The sequence below is a fragment of the Mesoplodon mirus genome (genome assembly GCF_964341445.2).
Source record: "Mesoplodon mirus genome assembly, chromosome: 3".
In the NCBI taxonomy this organism is placed as follows: Eukaryota; Metazoa; Chordata; class Mammalia; order Artiodactyla; family Ziphiidae; genus Mesoplodon; species Mesoplodon mirus.
The window spans coordinates 70,961,188-70,980,944 of NC_138978.1; the positions used below are offsets into that span (position 1 = coordinate 70,961,188).

Here is a 19,757-nt window from a genome sequence, read left to right on the forward strand (position 1 = left end):
ATTTAAATTTAGAAACTCCTTGGAGCTCAAGTTGTTTCCTTATTTGTATTTATCTTAGCCAAATTAGGTTGACTGGTGAAGACCCGATTTGATGGAATTAGATTTCCCATTGGTAGGTAAAATAGTCATGCCGATGAGTGGACATTGAAATCCTAAAACATTAAGTTCCAAATATGTTCCTGAAATAACTGGAAATTCCTCTCTTCTACTTGCACAAGAGGTTAACTTCCTGTGACATGTACATTAACCTAACATGAGCTCAGATGGCCGCACTTAAGCCAAAGGTTGTGTATGAAAACAGAAAATTGGTCAGTGAGTAGCAGAGAGAACTCACCATGTGCCAGGCCTCCTTCAGAGCAAGTCAAAATTCCATTCCATGTATCTGCTTTTCTAAGTTAGTAAGCTACTTGTGACCAATTAGTTAATAATCTACTACCCTCAGGCCAAAAATCATGAAGTCATCCTTGATGTTTTCTCTTTCTCTCATATACCACATGCAATCTGTCCAAAAATCCTGTTTGTTCTATCTTCAAAATATATCTAGAATCTAACCAGTTCTCATCGCCTCTACTGACTTCATCTCTTATCTGAATCACATAGCCTCCCAACTGTTCTCCATGCTCCTACCTTTGCCCTCTGACCGCTTCCTAAACCAGCAGACAGATGTGCCTTTTAAAAATTTAAGTCAGATAGAAAACAAACTTATGGTTACCAAAGGGGAAAGGTGGGGGGGAGGGATAAATTAGGAGGTTGTGATTAACATATACACACTATATATAAAACAGATAAACAATAAGGACCTACTGTATAGCACAGAGAACTCTACTCAATATTCTATAATAACCTATATGGGAAAAGAATCTGAAAAAGAATAGATATATGTACACCTGAAACTAATAAAACATTGTAAATTAACTATACTCCAATATAAATTAAAAAAAAATTTAATATAAGTCAGATCATGTTAGTCTTGGCTCAAAACCCTTCATTAATTTCCCATTTCATTCAAAGGAAAAGTCTAAGAACTTACTAGGTTTACAAGGTCCTACGTGATTTGGCCGCATTCCCCTCTGCCCTTCCCCTCTTTCACTCACTCCGCTCCAGTCAACCCACTCCCTTGCTGCTGCCAAAACATGTCAGGCATCCTTCCCCCCTAGGATATTTGAACTGGCTGCTCCCCCAGTTAACTGACAGAGTTAACTCCCTCACCTTCTCAAATCTTTGCTGGAATGTCACGTTCTCCATGACACCTTCTTTCACCACTCTATTTAAAACTGTAATCAGCCACAGGCTCATGAAAAGATGCTCAACATTGCTAATCATCAGGGAAATGCAAATCAAAACCACAATGAGATATCACCTCACAGCTATCAGAATGGCTATCATCAAAAGTTTACAAATAACAAATGTTTATGAGGATGTGGAGAAGAGGGAACCCTTGTACACTGTTGGTGGGAATATAAATTGGTGCAGCTACTGTGGGAAACTGTTTGGCGGTTTCTCAAAAAACTAAAAATAGAACTACCATATGACCCAGCAATTCCACTCCTGGGTATATATCTGAAAAAAAAATGAAAACACTAATTCGAAAAGATACATGCACCCCAATGTTCATAGCACCATTATTTACAATTGCCAAGATACGGAAGCAACTTAAGTATCCATCAACAGATGAATGGATAAAGAAGATGTGGTATATATATACAATGGAATACTACTCAGCCATAAAAAAGAACTAAATTTTGCCATTTGCAACAAATGGATGGATTTGGAGGTCATTATGCTAAATGAAATAAGTCAGACAAATATAAAAACTATATGATATTGCTTATATGTGGAATCTAAAAAATATAGCAACTAGTGAATAAAAAATAAAAGAAGCAGATTCACAGATATAGAGAACAAATTAGTGCTTACAGGGGGAAAGGGCAATATAAGGATAGGGAAATGGGATGTACAAATTATTGGGTGTAAGATAGGCTCAAGGATGTATTGTATGACATAGGGAATATAGCCAATATTTTGTAATAACTGTAAATGAAAAATAACCTTTAAAATTGTATAAATTTAAAAAAAAAAAACTGAAACTGTCCTCTGGCCCTCCTTACTCTCCTCTGCTTTTTCTTTTCGCATGGTATTTATCACATTCTAACACCCTATATGTTTTATAAATATAAAATATATATATATGATTTATAACATATTATTTTATTGTTTCCACCTTCTAGATATATGTTATACACATGCATTTTATTTGTCTATGTACTGAGTAGCACAGCAGTGCCTGGCACATACTAGGAACTCAAGAAATATTTGACTGAATGAATGATTATAAAACACTGTTTTCATTTTAATTTGTGTAGCTTAATCATGTATTTATAAACCATTATATTTCTAGACCTTACAAAGACATTGTCTGAGTTAGATTTTCTCAGCACCTGAACTCCCACATGGTAAATCAGGAATCCCTACAAATGGCATTAACTCTTTCAAGTCATCATGGTGCAATTTAAAAAGGTTTCAACCTATTTGTCTTAAAAAAATATTAGAGGGCTTCCCTGGTGGCGCAGTGGTTGAGAGTCTGCCTGCCGATGCAGGGGATGCGGGTTTATGCCCCGGTCTGGGAGGATCCCACATGCCGTGGAGCGGCTGGGCCCGTGAGCCATGGCTGCTGAGCCTGCGCGTCCGGAGCCTGTGCTCCGCAATGGGAGAGGCCACAACAGTGAGAAGCCCGCATACCGAAAAAAATAAATAAATAAATAAATAAATAAATAAAATTTAAAAATATTAGAAAGCTTACTTTTTCCTGCTAGGATATCTTTCTAAATTTCTTTGGCTGAGTCCTAAGCATTCTATACATATAGACACAGATAGTTCATTCCTGCATTCATGCGTATCTATTTTAAGCCAGACATTGTCCAAAGCACTGAGAAAATAGAGATTTCTAGGACATGGTCCCTACTGATGAGAAGCTCAGAATCTTACAGTGAGAAAGACTAAACTGTAAGTAAATCATTACTTACAAACAACATAGTGTTGAGAGCAGCAATTTGACTCTAAGTGCAATAATAAAGGCACAAGCAAAGGGCCACGAATTGCAAATTCACTTTTGATCTGCTTATTAAATGATAAAATAGCATGGAACTGTTAGGACGGCATGGGATTTAAGAATGAGATGGTCTTGGGTTTGAATCCCATACTTCACCATCTTTTACTTTTCAACATATGTCTTTATTGAAGTTTAATATACACACAGAGAAGTGCATATTCTATTTGCACAGCTGAGTGCATTTTCACAAGATGAGCACACCAGTGTAACCTGCACCCAAATCAAGGAGCAGAACGTGATCAGTTTCCCCTAAATTCTTCTTGAGCTCTCTCTGTCACTTCATTCTCCTATGGGTAACCCCTGTCCTGATTTCTAACAGCATAGAGTTTTTTGGCCTGTTTTTGCTTTTTATATAAATGAAATCATACAGCTTGTATATTTTGTGTCTGGTGATTACTCAATATTATGTCTGTGAGACTCATCCATGTTGTTACATGTAGCTGTAGACTGTTGATCCTCATTGCTTATAGGATTCCATGCTGTGAATCTAACACAACTTATGTGTTCTACTTGTTGGTGATCGTTGGAGTATATTTTAGTTTAGGACCATTTAAAATAGTGCTTCTGTGAAAATTCTAATACATATCTTTTGGTGAATATAAAAATACATCAGCTTCAATAGTTATTCCCAGTTTTCTAAAGTGGTTGTGCAAGTTTACATTCCCCCAGTAGTGTGTGTGAGTTCTGTTCTAAGTGTTTTTTTTTTTTACCATATACATATTTATATGAGTTATGTACTTTTGTGTCCCCACCATAACAGCCTACCTCCTACCTTTACCTCTATCATATTATTAAAACATAGTATTACATTTACCTGTACTTAATTACTACAAGTCCATGTCTCCCTACTAGACAGTGAACCCTTTGAGTCTTGCTGTTTGTATTCGTAGCTCCAGACACAGGTCTGGATCATACAAGGTTATTTCATAATTGTTTGATCAATGAACATATTAATGAATAGATAGATAAATATATAGGATTTTCCTATTCTTAGTCTATAAATTATATACTTGGAAATTTTCCTAAAGCTTTCAGACACTGTAGGAGAGTTTTCAATCTCTTACCTCTAACCTCCACTAACCCCCAAATTCCTAGAGGTCTTTGAGATCCAGAATCCAAGTGTCTGGCTCAGCTACTCGGCCAGTGTGGAGAAAAGAAATAGAGCATAGGGAAATTCTGCTTTGGCTGAAGAGTTGTGTTACACATCATTATTTCAGCCTGCATTTACCCCAGATTTCACAGACCAGTATGTATACTCCACATTTACAAAAAAGTAAAAGCCTCAGAAAGATCTTCTAAAAAAAATCCTGTAAATAAGGGGCACACTTATCAGGCCAATGTACACTATATGAAAAGTCTTATCTATTTAGATTTTTTTCTGGATAAACAAAATATTTACAAATGGCCCTGAAAATACAAATAGCCCAGTGAGTTGTCAGTTAGTGAGGGAAATAGAATAATTAGGAGGGAGATATTGGGGTTTTTTTGTGCAGAATGAGAGAAATTCAACACTCAAGATTTCAATAAATAGGAATGTTGTGTTGTCTTTTCAACCTCTGAACCATGAAAAAACTTTCAAATAGAAAAGAACCTTAAACAATTAGAAAATCTGTAGAGATAAACTTGTTGTTATACATGTTTTGTTGTTGTACTTGTGTTTTGAAATACATTTCCCCTCAAATACAAAATAACATCTGCTAAAAAAAAAAAGAATGGAAGGAAGGGAATAGGAAAGGAAGAATGGAAGGTTGCAGGCCTTTGTAACATAGAAAGGCATGGTGATGATGAAGTTCTAAGGAATGAGGATGCACAGGGATTTGCAGTTGGACTGATAGTAACTATAGTAGAATCTTGGAATTAGGCTCTCTGAATCTCAGTTATTTCATTTACATAATGAAAGTAATACATATCTCACAGGTTGATTTGAGAATTAAATATGGCATATGCAGTATACTTTATAAAGTGCTTGTCACAATGCCTGACTCATAACACTCAATGAATTTTTACCTTGTATTATGACCAAACTTGTCATGACATCATTACTATCAACTATACCAGGGCCTGTGGTAGATCCCGTTAGACTCCTCTCCTGGGGTGAGGAACTGCAACTGAGAAATATTTGACACTTTATCAGTAAAATTTTCTGCAGTTAAACTTGCCCTATTTAAATTATAAATGGCATAAATATCTGTTAGGAATGAATGAGCATTTAAGCATGGCTTCCAACCATCTCTGTGGGAAGTTGCTGCCCTGGGTACAGAGCCCTTGAGCCTTCTCAAGTGGATGCAGCCAATGGTCTCTACCCTGAGGCAGCTGCTTAATAGCAACAGAGCAAGGTTCAGTCCTTTGCTGAGACATAGCCTGTGTGTCAGCAATGAGCTAGAGAAACATTCCCACCAAGAGGCTCCTCCTCAAGGATGTCTGGATCTTTGGAAAGTTCTAGCTATCACCTCAAAGGTTATCACCATTCCCACTTGCTCTGCTACTTCTAGCAAAGAATCTGGACTCCACCCCCTTGCATCAAGTTAAGCATGTTTGATTTTCATCGTTACATTTATCACTATCTGATATGTTCTCACTTGTGTCTTTGGTGGGAGAGGGGTTAATTATTTATCTGCTCTTCATTTATCACTATCTTATGTTGTTTCTGCATTTTTATTTGCTTATTGTCCATCTGCACTTCTTACATGCACTCTCCAGGAGAATGTATATTCCTTGACAGAAGGAATTATGTATGTCTTATTCACTGCTGTATAACCCAGCACACTCTCCCAATGTGGGAGCAGAAGAGATTCTGCCTGGAGACACTAGGTAAGCAGTAAGCATCTTGATTCTTTGCAACGATGTATCCCCAAGTAAACAAAGAAACCCTTTATTTACCCACCCTTAGAATTCCATATCAGGGAGCAATGAGCCAGCTTTCCCATGGCAAGAATGTATTTGTTGTTCCTTGTCCTTTCTATTCCCTCTCTTCCAAACAATCAGCCTGGCTTTTAAGCATTACACTTCCCCCATATAGCCCTTCCATAATAGGCTACAACTCCCTTTGCAAAAGTAATTGTGAATACTTGCTTCTTTCGTACATCTGGAACACACCAAAAAGCACTGATTGTCAGTGTATGAGGCTACCTGAAAATCTGCCATATCTCCAGCTACTATGTTTTTTCAGGCTATTTAGAATATTTAGTGCAATGCAGTCTTCATTATTCACTCTCTTTATACAAGCAAGTTGCCATCCTTGCCTGACTACACTAAAGTGCATTTAGAATCATATATCCATTCAGGATTCATTCCTCCCTAGGAGACAAGATGTGAGCTGTACTCTGCCAGATTCTTGTCTGTAAAGGGTGACCTTGAAAGTTCCTGCAGAAAGTGGCCTCTTCAGTCCTAGGTGCTTTGCCTCAGCTGGGCCTGCTCATAAAGTAAGCTTTCAGGCCATGAATCCTGGTAGTTATCAAGCATTGTTGCACAGGGAACAGACAATGCTTCACTACTGCCAAAACCTGCTCTTACACAAGGTAAAGAACGTCAGAAGCTGGAACTATAAATGATGTGGCATATTCTGAGGGCAGAAACCAATTTCTATGGAACACCTGCCTCATTTAAGGCTGCCATATGACACATGGTTTCACTTGTTCAGAAACACTTGTTCAGAAAACTTCATTTACTTTACAAAACTCAATTAATTCTTGAGTTCCCTCCCTGGATAAAACAAAACTGCAGCTATAGTGAAGGCATGGGTAGCAGTCTTTACTGTGACAAGAAATAGAACCAAGAAAAGATCTGCAAAAGATGAACTTGAAATGGACATCCAGACACTGGTTTCTGGAAGCAGTGGCAGTGTTGCCTCTCTCCCTGGCCTGATCCCAGATGGCAATGCCTATCAGAGCCTCCTTTCCTCTGACATGCCCTCCCACGTGTTGGGTCTTGTACGGAATTAGAGGTCATGTTCCCAGGGTGGCATGGACCATTTTCAAGCAGGCAATGAAAAGACATCATAATGGGGGAAATGGGAAGATACTTGACCCGTAACGCTGCTTTATCACATCAACCCATACCCAACCCAGGGTGCTCCAACGGCCCATGGTCCACCAACAGCACACTCCGATCGGATTAACCGTGGCGCCCAGTCACCTACCAAGCATGTTTCCAGTTTAAGCAGTCTCCGGCTCTCAACCACCACCCACTTCTCACCTCCACCTTCCCATTCCTCTCTATAGACATAATTAACTAGTTGATTACTTACTAATTCTTCTGTTAGGGAAGATTTCAGCCTCACTGTAAGGCCTTATTCTGAAATCTGTAAGGATTTGTAACACTAACAGAGAAAAATTCGAGACCAGCTAGCAAAACGGTCCTGAAGGATAGAAATACTCAAGATCTAAAAATTATCTTAAGGGGATGGAGTCAACACCCTCAGTCCCCTTTTCTTTACTCCCAGCTCCCTGTTATGAAGGATCGGTAACCTTAGGAATAAACGATAAATTCTGTGACAATTAGGTTTCTTCCTGGGAGCTCCTCGGGCATGCACGAGTAACTCGTGGGGGGGATGGGGGTCGGGGGGTTCGGGAGAGGTGAAAGGGTCGCACGTTGCTACAGACCCCGACTCTGTTCCTTTGGCCACCTGGTCCCAGGTTGCTGCGTCCCGGGGGCGGCGCGCGCAGGGAAGCGCGGCTCCCGGTGGTGGTGTGACACGGGGGGCGTGACTGCGAGCCCCCCGCGCGCACCCTTCTCCACCCCCGCGCCCCGCTCCGCTCGAGCAGCGTGACTGGCCGCCGCCGTCGTCGCCGCCCGCAGACCGGGTTCGGGAGGCTCAGAGCGCGGCGCGCCGAGCGGGAAAAGCAGGCGGGCGGGCTGCTGCCTGGCGTCCGCCGCGCTGTTCTCCTTCCTCCGCTCCCTCCGCCCCTCCGCTGGCGGCCGCACAGCCTAGAGCCCGCAGCTCCGGCGTGGGGACCAGCACCGAGGCTGGGGCGGCGGGAGCGCTGAGACCACAGTCGCCGCGGAGAGGCGGAGGGGGGCCCGGCCTGGGTAGGCAGAGCCGAGCGCGTATTTGCGTGTGAGAGCGAGGGCTGCGCGGTGCTCGGTGAGGACACCGCCAGCCCCAGCCCAGGTCGCCGCAACCCGGGAGCCTCCCGCCTGCGCCCCAGGGCGCGCGCGGAACAGCCATGAACACCAACGAAGCCAAGGAGTATCTGGCCCGGAGGGAAATCCCGCAGCTTTTCGAGGTAGGGGGCTAGGTCTGGCAGAGAGGAAGGGAGGATCGGGGAGGGCAGCCCCGGGGTTCGGGGTGAGAGGCCGCTCGCCGTCCCACCTTGCCGACGCGGGGCACGGAAGTGAAGGCGCTTGCGGAAGCTTGCTCGCCCGCTTGCCCAGGGGTAGCTGCCTGTCTGGCGGGTTGCGGGGTCCTTGTCGGAAGGCTGGACTCAGAAGCCTCCATCTCGAAAATCAAGTTTCAGTCTTCGAACCGGGTTCTGGGAGCAGGCTGCCCCCAGCGCATCCCTCCCATGTGGACCCCCAGAATGGGCTGCTGGCAGCGGCCGGCCGCGCTCTCCGGGGGCGAGGATCAGGCCAGGTGGGTACGCTGGCGCCCAGCAGCCAGCAAGGACTCGGAACTGCGAATCGAGAGCCTTAGTCCCTTCGCGCGCCGAGGGTTGGGACCCCCGCGTTGACGGGGAAGTGAGGACGAAAGCAGCCCTCCACAGGGACAGCTTGGGGGAGAGGGATGAAGATGCAAAAAACAAATCCAAACCTATCAAGTGCAGCGCTACCTCCCGGCTGGCTGTCACCCAGCGCTGCTCTGCGCTTTCGGTGAATGAACTCCTGAGCACGTTTTCCCGTCACCTTGGAAGGGATGGTTCTCCTTCCTCACCTCCCCAGCCCATAGCTTTCGCCTGCCCTCACCAACCCACGTAGAGAAGGCGAATCGGAGAGGGAGTGGCGAGGCGGGCGTGACTCCTGTTGCTCTGTCTTCCGACCGCATCGCAGCATCATCTGCACCAGAGACCCGGGAAATGGGGAACACTTTGGGAATGTGGGAGAGGAGGCTTGATGGATGAACTAGAACCTTGGTTAGTTCTAAACCATAGGCTACGTCGCGGATCGTCTTGTTTCCTTTCCTTCTCTTCGTATTTGAATTTTAGAACATTCCTGAATCCTATGCGCTTTTACTTAGGTTAAGGAAAAAAAAAAAAAGGAAGCGAGCCAAGCTTCATAGAGCAAACTCTGAAACCCGTTCCCCCATTTCTGAAAGATGATAGACTGTAGACTGATGTAGTAAACTAAAAGTTATGCGTTGCTCTTTCTCCTATTTGGGGGGTTTGTTCTGCTAAAAGGAATTTTATAACACTACTTGGGAAAATAATTTTGTCTCTGTTTTCCCAAATTATCTTTAAATGGGCCGCCATAATTACAGATCTCCATTTTCCTCTCACCTCCATAAGCCACCGGTTTCAGGTCCATCTGAAGACAAGATTTCCAGGTAAATCGCCCATTGAGCACAAGCCTAGTATGTGAAACCCCAATCTAGCAATTGTGTTACTAGTATTTGAAAATAATCAGGAGGTGTTGCATAAGGACAGGTCTTGGGGTTATGCAGGATTCTTGTTAAGAGTTTTTCTTTTCTTTTTTTAATTTTCAAAAACTAAATATGGAGATGAAGAGCTGCAGGGTTTTGTCATAAATACTACTACTGAGATCAATGTCATCCCTAAAAGAGTAATTAGAAACATCTGCAGCAGGGCCACCTGATTGCAAAGTGCTTCTTAATAGTACACCTTTTTTCTATATAAATGTAAGTACTGTTTTTCCCCCTTGGTAACCACAGAGGATTTTGATAGTTTGTGTATGAAAATCTACACTGTGCAAATAAGTGATGGCAGGCATTTTTGTTCAGGTGCTATGCTTTTCCTTGGCTTTTCTGCATATGAACGGGATGTTTTAAAATAGTGCACACCCAGAAAAGGAAGTCAACTTGCTTAGGTGAAATACAGATATACAGTGTACTTAAATGCAATCCAAGGCAATGGGAAGCTGGAAGGAGACTGCTGGTGACCTCCAAAAGCTCCATCCTTCCAGTAAGAAAAATCTGTGCTGTGCACAGCACAAGAGAGAAGTAAAACTTGGCAGTTCTCCATGTGATGAGTGTAGACAGCAAAACCAAATGCTTTAAATTTCCAAACTTAAACCAAACGCTTTAAGTTTGAGGGAGATTTTCTCCCTCAAAACCACAATGTAGGTATACAAAGTTTCTAGGTCTACAAAGTTTAGCAGTTAGATATCTATCAAGCCCAAAACATTGGGCACAGTTGTGGATACTAGACACCATTGTAGACCAAGTGATTGATTATTGAATCTACATATTGTCAAGCAACTAGCTGTATCTAACTGACCTTTTCAGATTTCTTTCTGACTTGAAACATCATATGGGCTAAATGGGATATCTCTGTTAGGTTCAAGTTTGAAATGTGTTTCCATTTTTAGATTAAATGTTAAAACAAAAACCACTTTCCCCTGATGAGTTCTTAACTCTAGTTAACCTTATGGTGTATATATTGATCTTGTATCACTGTACCTTAGAGCAAAGATTTGGCAATTAATTTGAACACTGGGGCAAGTCAAATTAGATTGTTCAAGTTCTCAAAGGGTTGACTCAAGTAGACCGAGTAAAAAATGTTTGCTCGTTGTTTTGGATCCCCGATGGTGGCTGACTATTAGAACAATGGATTTAAACTATCTATGAAGGAGTGGACCTCATTCCCCCTTCTAAAATCAGTTCCCTTTGTGAAGTCAGATATGTTTAGGAAGGCTGGAACCATATTTTCCAGTAAAAAAAAAAAATCTTCACTGAGTGCGTTCACTCATTTTAGGCAATAATAGGGATAAAAAAACTAAAAACCTAATCTTGAGTGACTCGAATTACAGTTGGATTATGTATGGGGCACAGAAAATCTGGCACTTTTTAAATCCCATATCATATTTTTGCAAGATGCAGAGAGAGGAATATATGGAATCAAAACCATTGACTTGGAATTCCAGGTCTACGAGTTTCTAGCTGAGTAACCTAGATCAACTCACTAACATCTCTGAGCCAGGATTTCCTAGTCTATAAATGGTGATGATAATGCCACATAGGGCTGAAAGTGCACTGGGTAAGCTAAAGCATGCAAAGATACAGAATAAGCCCTGCCACAGAGTTAGCTACATTGAGGTAGGGGGAATCCGAGGAGTTAAACGCAATGTGTGTGTATCTGTGTGTGAGTGTAGCACAGACCCTGACATACAAACTGGGTGTGGATGCCCAGGTTAGTTTTTTCTGCTCCCTCTGCAGTTGAACTCCTCTGATTGATCATTCTAACCTATGTTATTTAGGATTTCAGAGAACAAATGTACCTGGTAGGAACTGCCTACCATTTAGAGCAAATTGCACAAGAATAATTTGAAAATAAAATACTGTATTTAGGAAAGATGTCAGCTTTTCAAAGGGTGTATGTTTTGTGCATTAATAATGGTGATAATAATCCTCTATGCTTTTTCCATGAAATACTCCAAAGGAAAATATTTTGCACATCAGTTCAGTTCCCAGGAATCAGCATTTCCAAATTTATAGCATTTTTAGAAATTAGTACTTATGAAATATCAGACATCAGGTTTTCCTCTGTAATTTCAATGGATATTATAGTGATTTATTATATATCAAATGTTTTTACTTAAACTCAGTCTTTATGGTTTTTTTTTTTTTTTTTTTTTTTTTTTTTTGCGGTATGCGGGCCTCTCACTGTTGTGGCCTCTCCCGTTGCGGAGCACAGGCTCCGGACGCGCAGGCCCAGCGGCCATGGCTCACGGGCCCAGCCGCTCCGCGGCACATGGGATCCTCCCAGACCGGGGCACGAACCCGCATCCCCTGCATCGGCAGGCGGACTCTCAACCACTGCGCCACCAGGGAGGCCCAGTCTTTATGTTTTGAGTGAAATTTTTTTCTAAGTAGACAACAGTTCAGTATGTACCTACCATGTGCGAGGGAAAGTGTCAGAGGCTGGATATTGCGAAATAAATAAGACCCACACTGTATTGTTGAAGAGTTTATAGGTTAGAAGAGGAGACCAACACATAAACTGGTGGTTTTAGTATGAATGACAGGTAAGATAGTTTTTTCTGGGTATCATGAACACCAAGGAAGGGTGTTGGGTCCACAAGCCAACCTGAGGGCTCAGGGGAGACTTCCTGATGATGATGATGATGATGATGATGATGATGATTACAACCACCAACATTTATTATTTACTATGTTCCAGGCACTTAATATGTTCTTTACAAATATTTACATACATTATATGTATGTAAAATACATTATATTTACAAAATATTTACATTTTTTAATCCTTAAAAAACCCTCTGAAACTGAGGCTTGGAGCCTTTAAGGATGGGTAGGAATGAGATAAATCATGACTAGAGCATTTTTACACACTGCACTTTATCTCATATTGATAAGGTTCTTCCATTTTAAACAATATAGTTGGCCTTAATTGTTTAAAAGACAGAGAATGCTGAGCTGAAAACTAATTGGTCAAGAATTTAAGGGGGTATTTTAATTACTCAATCAGAGCATAATTTCACCTCTAATTGTTTATTTTTTTTAAATGCAAAGAATCAAAACAACCCAGAATTTAAAGACGGGATATACACTATTCTGACAAAGGTGGTTTAAAAACATATTTTCTGTGGGCATATTGTGTTGTATTTCAGAGCCTTTTGAATGGACTGATGTGTTCTAAGCCTGAAGACCCAGTAGAGTACTTGGAAAGTTGTTTACAGAAAGTAAAGGAACTAGGCGGCTGTGACAAGGTGAAGTGGGATTCATTTGTAAGCCAGGAGAAGAAGACCTTACCTCCGCTCAATGGAGGGCAGTCACGGAGATCCTTTCTAAGAAATGGTAATGTATTCGTAGAATAATAGACAGTTTATACTTAGAGCAATTTTCTTTAAAACCTATCATACAAACTGTAGGCAATGATATAATTTAGTAGATTTCCCAGCACCTAAAAGGATATTTGGTCCTGGAATGTGACTATTCTGTCTCTGCTACTAATTCTAATCACCTCCATGATAAGACAAACAAAATTACATACCGTTGTCCAGCACTTCACTAAAAGCTCAATGAAATTTTTTACTGACTCCATTAATTTTGTTTTTTCTTCTTAATTCATTAATTAATTAATCAATTTTTGGCTACGTTTGGTCTTCGTTGCGGTGTGCGGGCTTCTCATTGCTGTGACTTCTCGTGTTGTGGAACATGGGCTCTAGGCGCGGGGGCTTCAGTAGTTGTGGCATGCAGACTCAGTAGTTGTGGCACGCGGGCTTAGTTGCTCTGTGGCATGTAGGATCTTCCTGGACTAGGGCTCGAATCCTTGTCCCCTGCATTGGCAGGCGGATTCTTAACCCCTGCGCCACCAGGGAAGTCCTGACTTCATTATTTTGTAAAATGAATTACATTAGCAAACTGAATTTTTCTTAAAATTGCAAATTAGACTTTTCCAAATAAATGAGTAGATGACAGACAAAATTGATAGTTATTGTATAACTACAACATTTTTTTATTAGGTCAGAAGAGATTTAACTTATTACTGTGTTTCCAAATTCAGAGTTCATATTAATGCATCTGCGTAAATGCATGTAAAGTTTATACTAGTTAACTCAAGAAGGATTTATTTATTGAATGCAATGTATGAGATTAGGCATTTGGGTGCTACAAAGGAAATGGGATGCATAAACTTGTTTAACAATTTTAGGGATTGTTTGGAACTAAGAACTGGAATTCACTAGAGGAGATTCATGGTATTCCAGCTTTCTGAAATATGTGCTTATCAAAATTAGTTCAATATCAGCCAAGCAGCCTTTTGGGCTCCAGACAAAATTGAGAAGTACAATAGTATGTGCAAAATGGAATCAGTTCCAATCAGAGGAAACCAATTAATTCTTTCCCAGTGGCCCAAATCATTCTATTTTCAAAATTTAAGCCATTCTCAAAAATTGTAACACAAAAAGTTTCAGTTATACAGACAGAATTTGAAGCGGAGACAATTCTATTTGCAATAAATACAAGGGGGAAATAAATCTTAGTTTGTTTTATCTTACTTAGTCATGACCCACTTAGATTTTATTTGAACATGATGTGGGGAAAAGTCAGAGTGTGTTAATTTCTAAGAAACACAAACAGGGAGAAAAAGCAGAAATGACGTCGTCTCAGAAACATCTCCAGAGAGAAGACTCCTTCCCTGTCAATGCAGGGTCACCACTAGGTGATTTAGGCTTGGGTGCTCAAGAGAGAACCTTTAAGCAGTTACCACTACGGCACACCACTTGGTAAATTACTGCTTAAGTGAACAAAATAATATTTTTGTGAGCTTGAAGGGTTCATACACCTTCCCAAAAGGGCTAACTTCCTTCCCAGGGTGTCATCATATGTTAGAATATGGCTCAATGTTAAATACATGCCCTTGGCCCTTGTTAAGTCAAGTGACATAAATATGGGAATTTCTTTTTAAACCTTAAAGCACTAACAAACCTTAGGTATTACTGGATTTAGTCTAAGGTATTTTTATGTTCTTAAATTTAAGTCTAAGAGGATGTGACATTCACTTAGTTGAAAAGCTGGTTATATAAAGTGACTGTTTTGTAACAAAATGAAATTTGAATGCTTCTATTTTATACTGTTACTTGACTTGATTATATGTAGAAGCCAGGCAGGCCAAGTATGTAATAGAGAATGGTGGAAACTGTGGTCAAACTAGAGAACAGAACTAGAGTGAACAATCATTGTCTAAAGGCAGTCAAGCACAAATTTTGGAAAAATGTCGAGCTGAACAAAGTATATCTATGAGGCTACACTGGGCCCACAGATGACCAGTTTGGAACTCTTGATCTAGCAGGATAAGCTAAAATAGGAATGGAAAATGTAGACTTAACTTTCATTAGAACTGAAATCACTAGTTAATTTTAGAATCTCCATATCTGCTAGTACTTTACCAGAATTCCAACTCAGAGATCTTTTAATTAATCATCAAATAAAACCTTTCACATACTATGGTGACAAGAATGTTGTATCACACTGTTTAATATCTGGAACGTAGGCTAAAAGACAGAAAATGGTTTCTAAACTGATTAATCCTATAATAATAAAATATTATTTTATGAAATGCTTTGCATGTGTGTGCTTTGTAGGTTTTTAACTATGATTTACAGAATAGCTTATTAAAATCGACAAAATTACTAACTTCCCTGTAACTTTAAGCACTATTATTATGTCTAGAAACAAAAAGTGATTCATGCAATTTTTGCTGAAATGTTGACATAGCCATGCTAATATATAATTATCATGAAAAATTATTCTGTGAAATAGAACATTTTAATAATTTTTAAGCAAATTACTTTCCTAGGTAAAAATATGTTAAAAGCAAGGATAAATTATTAGCTGACAGTTCTTTAAAGCATTGTACTGTAAATATGAGGTGAGCATCCATTTTTTTCTACCGTTGTATACAATTGAACAAATAATTACTCACAAATAGGAGTTTTAGTCCCATAGCTCTAACTGTCCATAGAGCTTTTCTTCTGGAATATCTCATTGTCATCTTTACTCAACATGTCCAAAACCAAACATATAATATTTGCTTCAAAACCAGCCCTCCTTTTCTTATTTACATGAAGTCAGCCTATGAGTCAGTTGAGCAATAAAATAACCACTTATTGAGTACTACTATGTTTCAGACACTCTTTTAAGACTGAGAATGTAGCCACCAAAAAATAACAAACATGGCACCTGCCCTCATGAACAAACATGGAACCTGCCCTTATAGTCTAGTGATGAAGTCAGGTGTTAAAAATATAATTAGAAGCACAATGGATGCTATAGAAAATACCATATGCTATGTTAAAAATATAAGTAGAAGCACAATGGATGCTATAGAAAATACCATATGCTATAGAACTAACCATATTAACAGGCAGATGGATCCCACCTAAGCCGGGGTTCAAGGTAGGCTTCCTGGAAGAAGTGATATGCTAATACTAAGAGACAGAGAGGTGAGTAGGTATCAACTAGAGAAGGATGGAGGAGATTGAGAGTATACTAGGGAACAGAGAACAGAGATTTCTGACATAGAGGAAGAAGCCAGGATAAAGACAGGAAGGAGAGAAGCCCAGTATTTCTGGAGCATAAAAGAGAGGGCAGAAAGATACTGGATGAAGTGCAATATGTTCCTTATTGTTTTAGACTTGACACTTGGCTATTGTTTTTGAACTGTCATCTTCTGTCATCTCTCATATCTGAATCCGAATCGTGTCCTTCATATCCAACCACTCATTTCCATTTCCCCTACTTCCCCTCTAGTCTAAGCCCTCATCTCTTACCTGTGAACTACTTTAACAGCCTCCTAGCTGCTACCCTTTCTGCTCCTAGTTTCTCCCTACTCAAATCCATTCTAACTAACACCAGGTTAATTTTCCTAAAAAATATATTTCATATTTCATCATGTCATTTCTCTACCCCCCAGAAACCTCCACTGGCTTTCTACCAGATTAAAGCTAAACCCTTTACCCTGCTGATCAAGGCCCTCCACATTGTGGCCACACTCTACCTACCCATCTTCTGGCTTTTCTCCATGGGCACCATCTACTTCAGCAAGATTGTTCTCTTTGTTATTGGTTCAGCAAGTATTTATTGGACAGTAACTTTGTGCTAAGCATAGTTCTAGCTCCCAGGGATACAAAGTTCCGGATAGGAAAGGTCCCTGCTGTTACAGAACTTATTCTAATGGGAGAGGACAAACAATGGTGAAGTGGTAGGTGCTGTGCAGAGCATTATTATAAGGGGTGATGTCCTTGAAATTAACTGGCTGGCTACCCTAGATTAAAAGGTCAGTAAAGGGCTTCCCTGGTGGCGCAGTGGTTGAGAATCTGCCTGCCAATGCAGGGGACACAGGTTCGAGCCCTGGTCTGGGAAGATCCCACATGCCACGGAGCAACTAGGCCCGTGAGCCACAACTACTGAGCCTGCGCGTCTGGAGCCTGCGCTCCGCAACAAGAGAGGCCGCGATAGTGAGGGGCCCATGCACTGCGATGAAGAGTGGCCCCCGCTTGCCGCAACTGGAGAAAGCCCTTACACAGAAATGAAGACCCAACACAGCCATAAATAAATGAATAAATAAATAACTAAAAAAAAAAAAAAAAGGTCAGTAAAGTGTTCTTATAGGAGGTGACATTTAAGCTGAGGTGTGAATGACAAGAAGCAGTCAGCCATGGGATCAACAAGGAAAGAACATTTCAAGCAATGGACTGTGGTGTAGAAGCAAGCAACTCATAGAGTCTACAGTAGTCCAGATAAATGATGGCGGCTTGGGGAAGAGTTGTGGTAGTGGAGATGGAGAAAAACGTGTGCATTTGGGATATGCTTTGGAGAGAAGTCTATGGGAACAGATATAAAGAGTGAGGGAAGAAGTTAATCAAGGATAACGCTTAGAGTTTTGCCCTGCATTGAGTGAAGCAGTTCAATTTCAAGGCAGAACTGGATAATGTTGTTAGTGCCTTTCCTGACATAGCTCTTCCCAGAATTTTCTAAAGAATACCCACTGTCGGGAATTCCCTGGTGACGCAGTGGATAAGAATCCGCCTGCCAATGCAGGGAACACTGGTTCAATCCCTGGTCCAGGAAGATCCCACATGCTGCAGAGCAGCTAAGCCCGTGTGCCACAACTACTGAGCCCACGTGCCACAACTACTAAGCCCGGGTGCCTAGAGCCCATGCTCTGCAACAAGAGAAGCCACTGCAGTGAGAAGCCTGCACACTGCAGTGAAGAGTAACCCCCACTCACCACAACTAGAAAAAGCCTGCACACAGCAACGAAGACCCAACACGGCCAAAAATAAATAAATTTTTTAAAAAAAGAATACCCACTGTCATCCATAGACTACTTCACTCTTTTCGTGGAATTAAAGTGAGTTCCATGAGTCAGTAGTCAATGACCTCATTTATTGTATCAACAGAGAATGGAAAGTTCTACCTGATCTCCAGAGGAAATGTGAGTATTATGCCATGCTAAAATCCAGTAATCCACTTAGCCAGATTACTCATGGCAGGCCAGGTGACCTCTGTCTCCTTGTGCAGGTGCTTTTTGGGTAGTTAGGGCTTCTCTTTGCCTCCTTGAATACCAGCGCATGGATGAGGAAGGAAAGATCCATGAATCAAACAGCAATAGCTGGTAGAGAGCATCTGCCTCACTTGGGCTTGCCAGCTCTGTCCTCTGATCTATTTGAACATGTCATTTGTATTTCCGATTCTGAGTCTTCATGTTTCATTTCTACCAACTAAGAAATACTTTCCACTTTTCATCACAAGTTCTAGTCTTTCGAAGTTCAAGTCCTGCCTCTTTTACAGCCTTTTTCTACCACTCCTGCCCAAATGGATCTACCCATCAATTGAACTCCTATGGTGTTTACCATAAGAGATATTCATTTTAGCACTTATCCTGCCTGGTGTGCATACCGCTGTCAGATATAAGCATGTGAGCTCTAGTTTGTAAGCTCTGTGGGGACAGGACTACCTCTTATTTTATTCTTCTATTGAATCATCCTCAACACACTAACATGTCTGACAATAAACAGCAAGGATTTATTGCTGTTGTAGATGTAAATTTAAATCTTCATAGTTACCTTTTTAAATCAAGGAGATTAAAGATAATAAATATTGATAATGTAAGGTTAAATGATGTTGAAAGATGTTCCAAATATAGAAATCGTTTGCTACTCTTTACCTGTCTTGTGACAGAACCTTAAGTTTTTGTGCATTATGCCACCAAGCCATTCCACTGGACTACAGTAGAGTACCTGAATCATAGTGACTGCATATCTATATTTATGGATAAATGAAACACGTTGTGCATAAGCATTGCCTCCATCGGCAGCTGCATATGGTTATGAAAGTTGTGAAGGTGTGCACTACAAAACTCTAGGAGCACCATTTTCGGTGACCAGGATGTATACCAACTACCAAGCAAGACTAGGCAGTACTTAAGAAAGTTCCTTGAGGGCAGAGGTTGGCAAACTATGACCCATGGCCAAGTCTGGCTCACTGCCTGTTTTTTATAAACAAAGTTTAATTGGAACACAAGCACATCCATTTGTTTATTTGTTTATTGATTGATTTTGATTGATTGATTTAATTCTTGGCCATGTTGGGTCTTCGTTGCTGCATGCAGGCTTTCTCTAGTTGGGTGAGCGGGGGCTACTCTTCGTTGTGGTGCTCAGGCTTCTCACTGTGGCGGCTTCTCTTGCAGTGGAGCAGGGGCTCTAAGCACACAGGCTTCAGTAGCTGTGGCACGCAGGCTCAGTAGTTGTCGCTCGTGGGCTCTAGAGTGCAGGCTCAGTAGTTGTGGCACATGGGCCTAGTTGCTCTGTGGCATGTGGGATCCTCCCAGATCAGGGCTCGAACCCATGTCCCCCGCAGTGGCAGGCGGATCCTTAACCACTGAGCCACCAGGGAAGTCCCCATTTCTTTATTTATTGTCTACAACTGTTTTCCTGACTAAGTGGAGTATGAGACTCTCTGTTCCTCAAAGCCCAAAATGTTGATTATCTGGCCCTTTAAGGAAAAGTTTGC

General features: G+C 41.1%; 1 protein-coding gene across 6 annotated transcripts in view; it reads left to right on the forward strand.

Annotated features, from left to right (window-relative positions):
- Nucleotides 1–8,274: 8,274 nt before the first annotated feature.
- The window catches only part of AK5 (adenylate kinase 5), a gene marked incomplete at its 5' end in the record, with an annotated part of 242,780 nt that continues 231,297 nt past the window's right edge, over nt 8,275–19,757 (forward strand). For all 6 annotated transcript variants that reach the window (XM_082612417.1, XM_082612415.1, XM_082612416.1 and 3 more), the window contains 2 exons: nt 8,275–8,334; nt 12,851–13,037. In XM_082612417.1, the coding sequence (XP_082468543.1) occupies nt 8,275–8,334; nt 12,851–13,037 (247 nt within the window). The remainder of the gene's footprint in view (nt 8,335–12,850; nt 13,038–19,757) is intronic.